General features: G+C 43.3%; 1 protein-coding gene across 2 annotated transcripts in view; it reads right to left on the minus strand.

Annotated features, from left to right (window-relative positions):
- Window positions 1–12,653: 12,653 nt before the first annotated feature.
- Window positions 12,654–16,686, minus strand: part of Dapk1 (death associated protein kinase 1) — a 163,551-nt gene continuing 159,518 nt past the window's right edge. For both annotated transcript variants that reach the window (XM_059262764.1, XM_059262765.1), the window contains 2 exons: window positions 13,913–15,141; window positions 12,654–13,471 (listed from right to left, as the gene is read on the minus strand). In XM_059262764.1, coding sequence (XP_059118747.1) covers window positions 13,432–13,471; window positions 13,913–15,141 — 1,269 coding nt within the window. In that variant the 3' untranslated portion in view covers window positions 12,654–13,431. The remainder of the gene's footprint in view (window positions 13,472–13,912; window positions 15,142–16,686) is intronic.

Raw genomic sequence — 16,686 nt, forward strand, 5'->3', positions numbered from 1 at the left:
AAGCTAGCTGCAGTTGATACCCACTGGCAAAGGGTTAATCAGTTCTCTCCAGCGTGTGTCATTGTGTGTATCTACCACATTCCAGCGCAAGCCCTGTGCCCAGATGTAGCTGGCCAACATACACTGAACTCAATGCTATCTTTGTGAACTTTTTTTTTTTGGTTTTGGTTTGCTTTGACATTTTTTGTCTTATTGGTCTTTTTCCTATCTGTTTTTGTTTGGGAGGGTTCTTGTTTTGGTTTTGTTTCTTGTTTCTTTTTTTAAGGGGGGAGCAAAGAAAACAAACTTGGGAGGGTTATGGAGGTAGGAATCTGGGACAAGGTCTGATTTTTGTGGGGGAGGTCTGATGTTGCCGCTGCAGTTGTGTTCTTCTGAGACTAGAGGCTTTTTATCATTTCTTTCATTTTTTGAGATCATAATATAATTACATCACTTGCTCTTTCCCTCTTCTCCCTCCAAACCTTCCCATATATGCTCCCCCTTGCTCCCTTTCAAATTCACATCTCTTTTTTCATTGTAGTTACATACATATATATGTATATGTATGTGTACATGTATATATGCATGTATATGTATATATACATATACATTTTTCCAAAATACACCCTGCTTAGTCTGTATAATATTACTTGTATTTTTCTTTTCATGGTATTAGATAACCAACTGGTATGCTCTTCCCTAGGACAACTGCTTCTCCTACTCTCTACATCCCCTTGCTGCTTGTACTTCTTTATGTAGGACTGAGGCTTCACGAACTTTCCCACCTACTTTAGTATGTCTTTTTTGTTACTCCTTGGTAGGCTTGATTTCTTGGCTAGGTGTAAAAGACTCATTAAAAGTATTGGCCCAATCAGGCCCTCACTTCTCTTCCCTCTACAGATTGTTAAGTCATGAGTCCTGCTCTCTGCTTGGCTATCCTTTGCTTGGGAGTGACCTCAGCTGCTCCAATATTTGACTCCAGTTTCACAAGTGGAAGATGAAACATGGAAGAACATACAATCCAGTTGGTATCATGGAAACTGTCCAGAAGGACCCCAGTGAGAAGTCTTTGCTATAGGGAGCTCATGACCACAGTATAGGTTCTAGGATCCAGATCTTTTCAAGGTATAGCCTAATTGAGCATAGGGTGCACACATATTCCTATTGCCTCTAGCCTTCAGAATGGCTTCCAAAAGTGTACAGCCAGCTGGGCGGTAGTGGCACACAGCTTTAATCCCAGCACTCGGGAGGCAGAGGCAGGCAGATCTCTGTGAGTTCAAGGCCAGCCTGATCTACAGAGCGAGTTCCAGGACAGGCTCCAAAGATACACAGAGAAACCCTGTCTTGAAAAAACCAAAAAAAAAAAAAAAAAGTGTACAGCCATCCCTGGCCATGAGTCATCTTCATCCATGGCTACAAGACCATTTGGTGAGCTTAGATTGGGTTTTAAGGGGAAATTAAGTCTGCTGGTTTTATGCTTCTAGAGTGAAGAACAGAGGAGAGCCATTTGGGAGAAGAACATGAAACTGATGCAACTGCACAATGGGGAACACCTCGAGGGCAAGCATGGCTTCACCATGCAGATAAACACCTCTGGAGACATGGCAAGTGTGACGTGCATGCCTCAATGCTGCTTTCCTCCTTAGCTTTCTTTAACAAAACAAATGCTCTCTTAATGTTTCATTTGCTATTCCTTGAAGAACGCTGAAGAATTAAATGTGTTGAAGAATGGATTTCAAAACCAGAAACACAGGGATGGAGTAGTCCAGGAACCTCAACAGAAAAAGATCCCCAGATCTGTGGGTTGGAGAGAGAAAAGCTTCAGGACTCCAGTGAAGGATCAGGTATGGCTGTCGCACACCCCCTGTCAACTGTCCATGGGGATGCCAAGAGCGAGCCACCATCCCTAGTTTGTGGAGGACACACAGCTTGCTGCTTTCCTTTAAAGAACTCAGACATGTGACCTGCTGTTGACATGTTCCTGCAGGCTCTGTGGGCAACAGCCCTTCTGCTCCCTCTTCAGGGTCTGGGTAGTACTTGTGGGTGTTTAGAACTTCTGGGACCCTAGAAGGACAGATGCCCCAAGAAGCAGGAAAGCTGGTCTGAGTGAGCAGAGCATAGTGGACTGCTCTCTATCTCAACACAATAAGGGCTGCAAGGTGGTTAATGTACAGAGCCTTCCAGTATGTGAAGGGAGTTGGAGGCTAGAACACAGAGAGCTCTTATCCATACAAAGCAAAGGTAAATGTCATTACTGTCCCTGCTCTGGTTTTAGAAAGGGGGACACTGCAGAGATAACATGTCTGTCTCAGGATTGACACTTTAGATGTTAGAAGCCACATCTGCAAGTTGTCAGTTCTGATGTTATGAAGCATTATCATCTGTACTGCTCTGTAATGAGAAGCTCAGCAGAGGTATGGTCTACGGTTACTTAACAGGAACCAAATGCACACTATTCCATAGCTAGCATGTTCCACCATGATAAAAGGGTTTCTTGTGGATTGATGGACCTAGAAAGTGTCATTGAAGACAGAAGCTAATTTTCAGCTTAGATCAATCAGTAGCACTGGACTTCCTGGGATGAGTTGTAAGCACTCAGACTACAGACGCTCGGCTGCAAGGTGTGGAGAATTGTGGTTCTGACTCTTGCTCCCCAGAAGGTGATTGGAAGTAATTGAATCTCTTCCTCCTTTACCTTTGAAAGGAAGGACCCAGCGTGTATGACCATTGGTGTTCTGCTGCTAATTGCACGGGGTATGCGATCACCCCAAGAATGAGGATGCTCTTTTGAGAGCTGTGGCAACAGAGAGGCTCATCTCTGCTGCTGTTGGTGGACTAGGGGTTTCTTCCGGTTCTGGTTTTTTTGTTTTGTTTTGTTTTGTTTTTGTTTTTTCGAGACAGGGTTTCTCTGTGTAGCTTTGCGCCTTTTCTGGAGCTCACTTGGTAGCCCAGGCTGACCTCAAACTCACAGAGATCCACCTGGCTCTGCCTTCCGAGTGCTGGGATTAAAGGCGTGCGCCACCAATGCCTGGCTCCTTCCGGTTCTGTAAGGGAGGTAAGCTTCTGGATGGAAGCTCATGCGGGAATGCTAGAAAGGTCCCAGGACCCTCCGGTATGAGCAGTCCTTTGATAAGCAAAAGTGAATGGAAATATCTTGGTGCACTGATTCCACATAGCTGTTTCTCCTGGGCACACAACAGTTTCACCTGGTGCTCCTATTTGTCCATAGTTTAAGCACACCCCAAATTATGTAAGTATTTCACAAATTCTTAAATAGCTACACTGTTAGATATACAGCTTCACTGTTTAAGTTGTTAATTTGCCCCCAAAGAGCTTTTTACCTTACATTTAAATCTTTTGATCAACAAATTTTGTGTCCTGTGTTGTCCTCCAAGATTGAACACATAGAAGTAGAATTACAGGGTATCAGAGGCCAGTCTTGAAGTTGGGCATGGCTTGTTGGACCTAGGAGTTTGTACCCCTCTGGGTAGAACAGTGGAACCTGTGTCAATAGACAACACCCAAGCATCACCATTTATGGCTCTCGCCAAGCCCTTTACAAAAGATTATGTGATAATTTGAACTATTGTTGGTTCCAAATGAGAACATAAATCTTGAGCTTTAATTTGAAAAAAAAATGGATTCTACTTTTAAATCTTTTATGGTGTTCATGTCATTTTCTGAATTTGGAGGTGGATGGCAGAGTGTGTCGCTGCCGCATACAGGGAGCCACTTGGCTGAGCTTTGGTTTTATTTTTCAATTATTATGATCCAAATTGCAACAGAATCCTGACTCACACTGTTCTCATGATCAACTGTGGTTCTGAAGGAACAGAATCTGACAATAAGAAATACTGGCTGGTCAAGAACAGGTGGAAACTGCCAAACACATCTACATCTGAGCATCAAAATGAGCTTGATTAGCACTTGGACAAGTCTCAAAAGGCCTTATGCTCTTAACATTGAACAGAGAACCATTCATACCTGACCATATTATGATGATGTCACATGTCTCCCTATGCTCTTACATTGAACAGAGAACCATTCACACCTGATTGTATTATGATGGTGTCACACGTCTCCCAGGGGTATTGATGCTGTGTTGGTACTATTACAAAACTAAATTCCAAAAATTTTTCTTAATTCTGAAACACACCTACCTGGAAAGACATCTTCCCTTTCTGTCTCTGACTCTTACAGTCCAGTGAAAGGGAATGTTTTGACTCAAGGGTAGAAGATATGTGCAGATTTTGACTCAATAAGTGGAATGTCTACCTCCTTGCCATCCTTTCTGTTGAGCCCACATCCCCAGCATAGTGTTTGCATGAGGTGACAACACAGTGTTTGCACATGCTAGTGAAGACAGTGTACTTTAGTCCTCATGTAAAGTGGTAATTTGCTGTGCCTTCAGCTGGGGTGCAAAATGGAGCATGGATGGTTATGGAAAGATTGCCAGAGACCTGAATAACAACTGTGGGACTGTGTCAGTGGCCACCTATTCCTTGGTATGAGATGTTACACTGTGAATAAGGAGGGCTGGCATGAGGACATGTCCACATGAGGTATTTCACCTTCATTCTGACCAGCCATTGGTGGGTGGGATACAATATAGGAATCATTGAAGATATAAGCTGTGCCATAATTTCTTTGATACTAATGACTTGTATTGATTCACCTAAACAACATATTTAATTATGAATTAAATTTATAGTTTTTGAAAAGGTGAGAAACATTTGATTTTAATAAAGTAACTTTATGCATCAGCAAACATGTCATTAGTATCCAAAGACAAAGCAGAATGTGTCAGTGGCACACTAGAAGAAGACTGGGTAACTTCAGACTCTTCTAGTGATGCATATGCAGATCTACGTCATCTGTCCTGGGGCCATATTTGATCCAATCCATGAGTGAAGTAAAATTTTGCAAAGTGGCCATAGGGACAAACAAAAACTGTTCTAATGAGGAAGCCTTCCCTTCTTAGACGAGCAGACACAGAAGCACATGGAGGGTACTTCTCATTTCCCCCAAGTTAGGTACAGGGGGAAATGTCTCACACCAGCCTCATCAGCATCCTTGCTGTTGAAGACCCCGTGGGTGGACAGGATACCAAGGGCTTACCAAGGCTTGATTGTCCTGGAACCCACAAAGGATAAGGTATAAACTCCTAGACTCGAGGCAGGGTTTTGAAGTGGTGCCAGCCCTCAGCACGTGGAAGCCGGGTGTGCATCTAGATGGAGGTACCCTGCTGTGTCTGCTTTCCACGGTTGTAACACAACAGTCCCTGGACTCAGTACTTACAAAGAAGACAAATTTATTTGACTCATGGTTTCAGAAATCTCAGTTCATGGTAGTTGGGCTCAATGCTTTTGAGCCCAAGATGAAGCCACATAACATGGACTGGATGTGTGTTAGAACACAGCTGCTTACCTCATGGCAGCCAGAAGGCACATTAGTCAGACAGAAAAGTAGTGATTCCAATACCCACTTCCATGGCCTGTCCCCAGTGGACTCTCATCCTTCCCGTAGCCCCACTTCCAAAGATCTCAACATTTCTCAGTAGCATGGCAGCCTGGGGACCCAGCCTTCAACACATGGACCTTTAGAGAATATTTAAGATCTAAGCTACATTACAAGTTGTCAACTAAAGAAAACCTTCCCATATGTTCATGTATAAAATAACACCTGTGTTCACGACATTATGAGCCCACTCGGGAAACTCTACAGAAATGCAAGTACCTCAGGAAAGGAAGGACGTAGACAAGCTGGGGTCCCTGCCCACAGTGCTCACAGCGGCTTCTCTGCAAGCCTATCCACACTGGACCACTTGCAATGTTAAACCGTCTTCTGCTTTCCCTTGTGGTTTCTAACATTTTTATTTTTGATTAAAAATGATATATACTGCATATGGACTGATGAAATTCTTTGGGTTTTATTACAAAAGCCGGCAGTGTTAGAGCCAGATGTGTGAGACTCTCAAGCCACTGCACTCCCCCCCCCTTATGTAGCCCTGCAGAGTGTTGCAGCTGCAGCTTCAAACAGCAAACGTTCTACTTCTTAAAGGAGTGGTTCTCAACCTGTGGGTTATGACCCCTTTGGGGTCGCCTAAGACCATCAGAAAACACAGATATTTACATTATGATTCATAACCGTAGCAAAATTACAGTTATGGAATAGCAACGAAAATAATTTTATAGTTGGGGGTCACCATAAAATGAGGAACTGTACTAAAGTGTCACAGCATCAGGAAAATTAGGAACTACTGCCTTAGAGGATGAAGCAGACACAGGAGAAACCCTGGGCTTTTTCAGACCAAGCATGTCCCCAACCTAAAACTAGACCAAGGAATGTCTAATGGTAGGGAAACATGGGCAAGAGGGTCGAAGAAACAGCACAGTCAACTAAATTTTAAAAATAACTTCTCTAGTCATACAACCAAGCCTTCTGCCTTTGATACAACACAGCTTGCAGAACTTCCTGATTCCTTTTTAAAATGTAATACTTTTGTGTATTAGTCCAGCTTTTCTCAGAATTGGAAGCAATAGGGTGTTTGTGTGGAGGAAGGGTCTTATTTTCAGGAATTGACTTATGCCTGGCCAGTCCCAAATCTGTGGTTCAGCTGACTGCGCAGTTACACCACAGAAAGATGTTGTCAAAAGTCAAGTTCAAAGGCTGTCAGTGGTAACTGGACATGGTAATACATCCATGTAATTCCAGCGCTGAGGGTAATTGCAAACTCAAGGCCAGCCTGGGCCAACCCATGTATCAAAAATCAAAACAACAATAGCAGACTCAGAGCTCTACCAACCGAAGAAGCTGTGCTGATAAAGGCTGTCTGCTGAAGTACTTACTCTGCTTACAGGAAGGACATCATTCTTTCATTTTATTCTCTCCTTCAACTGAAGGAGAAGTAAGGCTCACCTATGTGGTGGAAGGCAATCCTGTGTACACAAAGTCCACTAACTTAACTGTCAATCTCATCTGAAAACACCGTAACAGAAACACCCAGAACGTTTGACCACATCTGTGCTCTAAAGTTTGGTAAGAATAACTGGCAAGCTTCAGCACCACCTCACGTGTTCTGTGCATCTTGTATGCATTCTCAAAAGTTTTTTTTAAGTTTCTCGTGGAACGTGGAACAGGACATGTGTCTGTTGGAAGTCTGTTGGAATGTCTGTTCCAGTCTATGGAAGATGAACCCATAGGAAAATTGTCAGACTTAGTTTGAATGTTCAGGATACTAATGTCACTTAACATACCCCTTCTAAATATTTTCTCATTTAAGTATAGTGATGCTCACTGAGCTAAGAATGACCATTACAAATAACATACAATATTACTCAGCCAACTGTCCATTTGCAACATGACTTATTACCATTCAATGTTAGGTAGGCATCTCCACGTTTAACAATTAATGCTCATATGCAATCACTTAAGTAATTTAGGGCCAGCAAGATGTCTCCAGAGATAGAGATGCTGTTCAAGCTTGCCAATCTGAGTTTGATCCCTGTAATCCATGTAGAGGTGGAAGGAGAGACTGACTTCACAAGGGTGCTCTCTGGCATCCACATTCATGCCATGATGAATACTCACACACACACATTATGCTTTCATACACAATGATAAGTAAAGAATGTCTGCCTAAATAATACTTGAACAATCATAACACCAGCTGACATCCCAATGCGAATGGAGAAATCTTACAAGGTCCCACCCCTAAATGAAGAGCTACAGGCAGTTAATGGCTTCTGAAAGAGGGACAATCATTCTTCCTGAGGGGTGAGACCCTGATAGGTTATCCAATCCCAAATGACAGCAACTTAGCAGGTTGTATTTATAAATTTACATGTATATGCATATATATGTACATACACACATATTAATGACATTAAAGAATAAGAGACCATGAATTTGAGGAGTGTGGAAGTGCAGGGGAAATTAGAGAGAGGATAACAAGGAAGAAACGATGTAAATACAGGACTCATCAAAAATAAATAGTAAGTCACTGGACAAAAGAAATTGAAATGTCAGCAAACCTACCATTTATATATGAGAAAAACAAAACTTCAGTAATCCCCTAAATTGGACAAAAGCCCTAAAATTCCATGAAGCTTTATAAATAAATGGGTCTTGAAGCTAGAACTTCTTCAAAGTCACAATTGCTATGAGAACTGAATTGCTTAAGTCTCTGTGACAGTGAGGATACTGAATTTCCTTTCCAATCTTGCTAAAGGTGTAATATCACAAAATTCATTATATGTAGCTAAAAAAACGTAGTCAAAGAGAATTATAAAGTGTTAGCTGTTTAAACTAATAAAATAAGGTTTTGTTTGGGGAAGCAGAGTATGATACACTTTTTTTGCATTGGCAGAAATTCTTTCTGTCCTTAAATCTTAATCATTATGTGTCAGAAGTAAAAACAAAAAACATATTTATATTTTATGTGCAGTTAAAATATGTTAAATAGCTGAGGGTGTAGGGCAGGTGAGCATTTGTTAGTATGCATGAGGTACTAGATTTTATCTCCAGAGCCACACACACACACAAAAGCACCAAAAGTAAAAATGTACCTAAAGATTTTGTGGAAGTTGTATTCATAACATAGGAAATCCCCTCCTGCTTCACAGAAGGTGACAGTTAGGTAAGGATGTGATACATTACAGTCCTCTGCAGCCGTCAGAACTAATGTTTCTAAGAAGCTTTTAACACCATTGAAAACTAGCTGTGTCATAATGGTAGGTTTAAAAACAGCAAGAAAGAAAAGCATACAGTCTATTTTACTGAAATCACATAAAAATATGTCAAAAAAAATGGCTGAATGGGGAAAACCCTCGCCCCCATGCCCAGGCCAACTCTCATCTTTCTTCTGGGTGGTATTGATCATGTGGCCTGTGTGGCTCCAGGGATGTCCTTCTCAGGAGACAGGGACGTGTCATTGATTGACACTGGCTGTGACAAAACCTGAGGGGTGCTTTGGAGGGCTCAACAGACGTCGTTGGGGCTCTTACTGGAGTCGGAGCTGCAGATTCTGATGCCTCAGAACCAGGGCAGGGAAAAGCTGCCCTGCTCTTCTCTTTGCTCACAGTGAGAAGATGCACATACAGCTGAATCAGCCAGATTCTAGGGTCATGACCAAAACATATCTTCAGGGTCAGAGAATTCTTTTCTACATACATGTACACAAATACAAACACAAACATATGTACATATAGACATACACATACACCCTTATTCCTACACACACGTAACTTGGCACACATAGGTGGTTATATATATATGCATATGACTTACAGGTATATTTTTAGTCATATGTACAAACTTATAAATAGACACACTTAATATGCATGTACATGTTTATACTCATGACACACATGCCAATGTATGTGCAAGTGCCACATTTAAAGGATCAACATGAAAATAAAATAGACTTTATGGGTGGACTGGGGGCAGGAGGGACAGATAGGGAGGGAGAGGGAGAAGGAGAGGGAGAGTTGAGCGAGAGAACTCAGGGAGAAAAAGAGAGCTGGAATTAAGAGGCATTTGAGGGATGATATGTGTGGTAGTATTGCATTCCCTGAAATATTGTGTACGCTAATAAACTTATCTGGGGTCAGAGAATGGAACAGCCACAATATTAAACATAGATAGGCAGTGGTAGCACACGCCTTTAATCCTAGCATTCCAGAGGCAGAAATCCCTCTGGATCTATGTGAGTTCAAGGCCACATTGGAAACAGCCAGGCATGGTGACACATGCCTTTAATCCCAGAAAGTGATGGCAGAAAGCAGAAAGGTATATAAGGCGTGAAGACCAGAAACTAGAAGCTTTTAGCTGGTTAAGCTTTTAGGCTTTTGAGCAGCAGTTCAGCTGAGACCCATTAGGATGAGGACACAGAGGCTTCCAGTCTGAGGAAACAGGATCAGCTGAGGAACTGGCGAGGTGAGGTAGCTGTGGCTTGTTCTGCTTCTCTGATCTTCCAGCATTCACCACAATAACTGGCCTTAGGTTTGATTTAATTAATAAGACCTTTTAAGATTCATGCTACAGATATGGAAATCTAATGCACTGTAAACTTCCTAAAATATTTGAAGTTTATCCTAATGAGCTCTCCTAATACTGGGAAAAACAGGTACCAACTGGGCATCTCTTGTCACTAAACAAGTCTTTCAGTACCAGAACTTGGTTGCATTCAACTGAGTGGTTGGCCAAGGGGGTCCCATGGAAATCCCCAAAACCCAGGCTGTTGCCAAGAGTATGGGTTGCTCTCCATAAACTGACAGTGAACCCCATTGCTGAGGACAACACTCACAGAACTCATTGAACATGGAGAAGTCGAGCTGGTGCCTACCCTACATAGAAACTTCACCTCAATGTTCTAGTGTCTTTGGTGAGGAAAGGTGCTCTGAAGGTGACAAAAGAAAAACAGAAACACCAATCCAGTCACAAAACCTTTGACCTACAATTTTTCCTGCTTGCAAAATATGCTAGGGCAATGGTGGAAAAGAACTTGTGGGAGTAGCCAACCAATGTCTAATTTGACTTAAGGGCCCACTCCATGAGATGAAGACACCTGACTCTGCTTGGGTGACCAAGAACCAGAGATAACCCAGAGATCTAGGGTAAAACCAAACCCTATTGATCTTAAAAAAAAATAAAGTATTAATAAAATGACTCCCAATATTTTGCTACTTATACTATAAGTAAAATATATATTATATAATATAAAGTATATACTATGCCTTATTCAGTCATCACCAGATGGCTGAATCACAGCAGGCAGGAAATGATACAGAGATCCACAGCCAGACATTATGTGGACAGTAAGTCTAAATGGGAGGTCTCTATCAAATCCCTCCCCTCTGAGCTCAGAAAAACCCCATGAAAGAGGAAATGGAAAGAGTGTGAGAGCCAGAGGGAATGGAGGACACCAGGGGAATGAGGCCCTCTGAATCAACTAAGCAAGGCGTGTATGAGCTCAGACGCTGAAGCCAACACAGGTCAGCATGGGGCTATACTAGGTCCTCTGCATATATATCGCAGCTTTTAGCTTATTATTTTTGGGAACTCCCGAATGTGAGAACTCGTGGGTCTCTGATTCCTGTGCCTGCTCTTGAGCCTCTTTTCCCTCTGTTGGATTACCTTGTCTAACTTCAATATGATGGTTTCATCCTATTACATTTTATTTTGTCACATTTGGTTGTTGTCTCTTAGAAGCCTGTTCATTTCAAATGAGATACAGTGGAATCAGAAGGGAGGGAAGACAGGGAGGAACTGGGAGGAATAGAGGGAGAGGAAACTATAATCAGGATATACTATAAAAGAAACGTCTATTTTTTTAAAAAAAGGAAAAAAAAGGAAACAAAAATGAATCAACAAAGCAGAGCCAATGTAAAGGCCCACCTGTGGTTAGATGACCTGATCTAAGCCAAAGTTATGACTGACTCAAGTGTGTCACTTTGTCTAAATTCTCTTCATTCCATGACTTCTAGATCCTGGAGCGTGTCAGAAATAGTTCATCTCTAAGTGGACTTTACTTGTAAATTCTGTGGTTCCAATGGAACAAGATGGCATCTTCCAAAAAGTCAGCCCTCCTTATGAGAAGGCAGCTGTGGACTGTCACTGAAGCCTTGACTGCCTGGCAGTGTCCCCTCACCCTCACTTGAGAGTGACTGGCCTTTGGTCAGGGCAGGCCGGGGCCCAAATTGCACTATAAGTGTTTATGGCTTCTCTCCTGACCTCTCCACTCCCATACATGGTCTCACTCCCTTCTGACTAAGAACTGGGGAACACATGGTCACTAAGAAGCAATCAATGGGGCAAACTGGGGACAATAACTAAGTCCTCTACTGAGCTATTCCAGGGGTTTCCCAGGGATCCCTTCCTGCCTATAAAGATGTGTGTCAGTCAGTTTTCTGTTACCATAACAAATACCCAAAATACTCAACTTACACAGAGTAAATGTTTATTTTGGAGATTTGTTTGGGTTCATGGCCAGTTGACTCCACTGCTTTGGACTTGTGCTAAGAAGGCAGACCATAACTGGGCACATGTAGAGAGCACCTATCCCTGACCCCAAATGCTGGGGTTAGGTTTTGACATGGGATTCATACTCAGGTCATCATGATTGCAGAACAAACTCTCTTGCTCATTCAACTATCTTCCTAGCCCCTCCTCCCACCTCTTTGAGAAAGGATCTCATGTAACCCAAGCTGGCCTCGAACTCATTATGTATCCAAGGTAGACCTTGAACTTCTGATCCTCCTACCTGCACCCCTTAAGTGGTTGGATTACAGGCATGTACCTACACATGTGGTTAAGCCCAGCCTAATGGTTTCAGCATCTTCCAATAGTACTGTGATGGGAGTCCTAAACCTTTACGGACCTTTGGGGAAACATGTCAGATGCCAACTACTGCAAAAAGGTATTGAATACTCCTTAACACAGCTTTTTGGTTCAGTCTCTGGCTAGAGGATTCACTGAAGATAAGGACCTCCTTCCTGACTGAGGACCATGTCATCTAATTTTATAAATAAAGAAGCACCTAGAGAAAATATAGTGCTTTCTGAGTGCTGAAGATTGCTTTAAAGATTATCTGGATTCTAGATTGGTGGATGCTGTGGTGCAGAACATTGGGAGTGGAAACTAACAGAGAGAATAGCTTCTTTTGAGTCAAGGAGTAACCAATCAAATGCAATACGCAAGTTTATTTATAAAACAAAAGAAAAAAACAAACTTAATTCTTTTACGACATCTTATAGATTAAGTAAAAATACCAGTATTAATATATATGTATATACATAGTGCATATATATATATGTACAGATGATATGGTAACATTACATGCTTCTCAGGACAGAATTAAAACATGTTCCCTCACATTGATGTAAAATTCGATCACAATCTCAAACACCCCAAGAAAACTTGTTTCCTCTATTTTCTCTCTTTCAGACTTCAAGTACAGGAAGTGATCAAACCAGGATCTAAACGTAGAACCCATCTGCTATGCACCAACGACAATGGACTGCCACAGATTATGAGTTGGGGGTCTTCAGAATTCTTAACACGGGTCTCCATAACCCTACACTGTGTCAACCTTCTACCTGAGATGGGAGGGAGTGATGAGGCATGACAGTCTGTAGGTTTCATGTACATGTTTTCATGGATGTTTTGACAAAAGCAACTAAAAAAATGTCTTCTTACAGCAACACTGGCCATGAACACTCTGGGGGAGGATTCCTTTTTCCTCTTTCCTTGCCAAATGAAACATAGAGCCCCCTCCCTAGAAGGAAAAAACAAAACAAAACCCAAAACCAACAACTCAGAGTGAAGCACCTCTGGCGATGATCAGCACACAGCAAGGGACAGAGAGGTAGCGTTTCCTTGGTGACAGCTCCGGGCTGACTCAGATGATTTCAACACACCCTCTTCTGCAAAAGGCACTCACATATTGTCTGTTTATAAATCATACAGTGGGGTCCAAGCATGGGAGTCTCTCCTACAAATATAAAAGAGATAAGCTGAGGAGCTGGTACAGCAGAGAAAAGGGTAAGAAATACACATTTTGTATTTTTTTTTTTTTTTTTAAGGATAATCAATAAGGGACTTTAAAATATTTTCATTGAAAAGTTTGGAATTCTAATAAAATTATCAGCAAGAAGCAAGGTATTAGAGGACAAGAGATGGAGTCCAAAACACTGACAAGAGGGGCACTAGCTTCCCAAGTGGCCAAAGTGAAGGATGTGGTTTGCTCTTGACTGGTGGATGCGTGAGAGGGAGGGAAATGGAGGCTGAGAAGCAAGGAACAGGATGGAGGGTGGTGTCTCCAGGAGCAGAAGGAATGCATGGGGATCTGCATTGAAAAGAATGGGTTGCCCCCTCCCCACTGCCCTTACATCTCTGTCCATAAAGACCCTGCCCAAGCCAAGGCTGCCCTCACCGGGACACCACTGAGCTAATGGAATTGTAGGATGTGCCACTGTTACAGCTTGAGGCATAGGCCTCCTGGCCATTGCCATCAAGGTTGATCTTGAACACAGAGGAGGCCTTCAGTAAAAAGTCCGCAGCATCTCGACGCCCCAGCTCCCGAAGTTTGGATATGAGGATGCCCACTGTACTCTCAGGGTAGGAGGTCCATTCCTGTAGCAAGGCATGCACTGGGCTGGGGAGGAAATCCCTAGGAGACCTGGTATTGATGTTGTGCTTGGCCACCATGTCTGGGAGGCCCAAGTTCATGGCCAGAAGGCACCAGTCCTTCCCCATGGGGTCGGGAGGGTCAAGCAGACGACTCAGTTTCCTCCGGGTCAGCAGACTCAGGTCTGATGCGTGGATGTCCATGCCAAGGCTGGCCTGTGAGTAGACATCATGACACCCAAAGCATGTGATGCTGCTGAAGCTCTCCTTGTACCCTCCCATGGTGTTGGTAAGGGAGCTCTCTTTCAGGGTCTGAGCACGGAAGAAGTCCCGGGGCTGGTAGACCATGACTGGTTCATGGTGTTCCCGCAGCTGCTGGGGGCTCAGGTAGTGCTTCACTGTCAACAACCCTGGCAAGGTGGTGGCCATGACATTCTCGATGGTGCTGCACACCGAGTCCAACAGCAGGCAGCACTTAATCTTCTCTGTCTCCAGCCCGCGCACCTGAACCTCGATGCCCTGACCATGATTGACCAGCAGCACCAGTAACTCAGCCCCTCGGTTTGCGATCCTGCAGCCACTCACCCACAGACGGATGTCTGCGTCACCCTCGGCACTCTGCTGGTGAATCCACCGGCACAGGTTAACCTGAACTTTGTGAAAGATGCCACAGGGGAAGGGAGTGAGGTGCTCCACAGGGACGATTCGCACCCCGCCATACACCATCACCTCATCCTCCTCATCAGCCCAGGAGCGCTGCAGGCTATCTGTTTTGATCAGAGCAGGAACATCCACCATAGTCCCACTACTCAGGTCCCGGGCACAGATGTCCATAGCATCCAGTATCTGCAGCAGCTCTTCCACATCACTGTCGGGAACCAAGCGTTGGATGTCTTCCACAGTATAACGGCCCCGATAATGGTGTAGGGCCCGAGGTGTCTCCACAGAGAGCAGCTTCCCCAGGACGTTGGTGCAGAGCCATCGGGGGTCCAGCAGCAACACATCCTGAACCGTCTCACTCTGCATGATGTTGATCTGCCAGAGGCGACAACTCAGAGTCACCAGAGGAAAGGACACCCAGGCCAGAGGCGCTTAATTACCCAGAGCTCAGCGGGGAATCCCAAGGAGACACTCTGAGGCATGGCTCTCTCTAACACCAAACCTAACCACTGCCCTCAGCTGGTTCCAGAGTATCAGAGGAGAGCTTCTCAGAAGCAATTCCCATGGAAGTAAAAATCAAAAGTACATAAAGACAGGGACAAAACAGCAACAACAACCCAAAGCAATAACCAGACAGTGAAGAAGACAAGGAAAGGAAGCGAGACAAGACAGCAAAAGGACTGGCTTCTAATGGAATCTGGGTCTAGAAAAAGCCACAGATCAATAAAGGGAGCTGTCAAAAGAGATTAGCAGGGCAAACAGAAACCTTTGAATGATGACAATAAACTTGGCCACTGTCTTAAATCGGGGTTGTATTTCTGGAGTGTGAGCATGTGTTTTACTGAGCTTTGTGTGGGAACAACCCTGTCTTTGGAGACATTCAATGATTTATAGTAAAACATAGCAATGTCTGCAAAATAAATTTTTAAAAGGCAAGAGAAAGGAGGCAGAGGAGCCAAAATGTAAAGACTCGGTCAAGGTCAGTTGAGAATATGTGGTTTCGTGTGCTATCTTTTGTTTGTCTGAGACAAGAGCTCACTATGTGGTCCAGGCTGGACTTCAATTCATCTTCTTGCCTCAGCTCTCTGAGTGCTGGGATTACAAGCACATCCCATGATACCTAGCTTCCATGGTGATGGAATTTTCTTTAAAAAGGTTCAGAATATTGTAACTAACATACTAGTGCAATATAAAGTTTAAAGACACATTAAAAAAAACCGTGTGTGTGTGTGTGTGTGTGTGTGTGTGTGTGTGTGTTATGTTTGTCCCTATGATAACCCTTCAACTGAAAGAGGGGACAGAATGATACCAGATATCGACAAGTGTGTCCATTTCTTCAAAAGCCCAAAAGTTGGAGGAAAAAATGTGAAACAAAAACAAAACTAAGCCAGAAATCACTTTTTTCTTCTGGACCCTTTAAGGATATTCTATGAATAACGGTGTTCCCAGGTAGGTTTTCATTGCAGGGGCCTCTGGCTCCACCTGCTGGCCATGGGACTCCACTGCCCCAGTGTAGCTTAGGCTTTTCACTGCTTTCCTATTTCAATCTCAGACTTAACTTCTCCAGAGAAGACAGTCCATTTCCAACAGGGCACTGAGAAGACCCCCCTTTACCATTTCCACTAACTAATTATTGTTATTTCTTTAGGGTCGAGACAAAAAAAAGCTTGACCCATGGAGGAGGAAACTAAGGAGCTAATGGTTTGTAAAGAAGGTTGCAGCTGCACAGAACTGGCCCACGTCACTGAGCTTCCCTTTCCTTTTCCCTTTCTCCCAGTCTTCATTTCCTAAAGTCTCAAGCTCAAGGGGAGATGGGATATGACATGAAACTAAGGGGATCCTACATCATGACTTAGAAAATTTCTGGTCAAATACTAGGAGGTAAGAGAATCCTGTCAAAGGAGAAGGTTTATTTTGGCG

Source organism: Peromyscus eremicus, chromosome 5 (genome assembly GCF_949786415.1).
Source record: "Peromyscus eremicus chromosome 5, PerEre_H2_v1, whole genome shotgun sequence".
NCBI lineage: Eukaryota > Metazoa > Chordata > Mammalia > Rodentia > Cricetidae > Peromyscus > Peromyscus eremicus.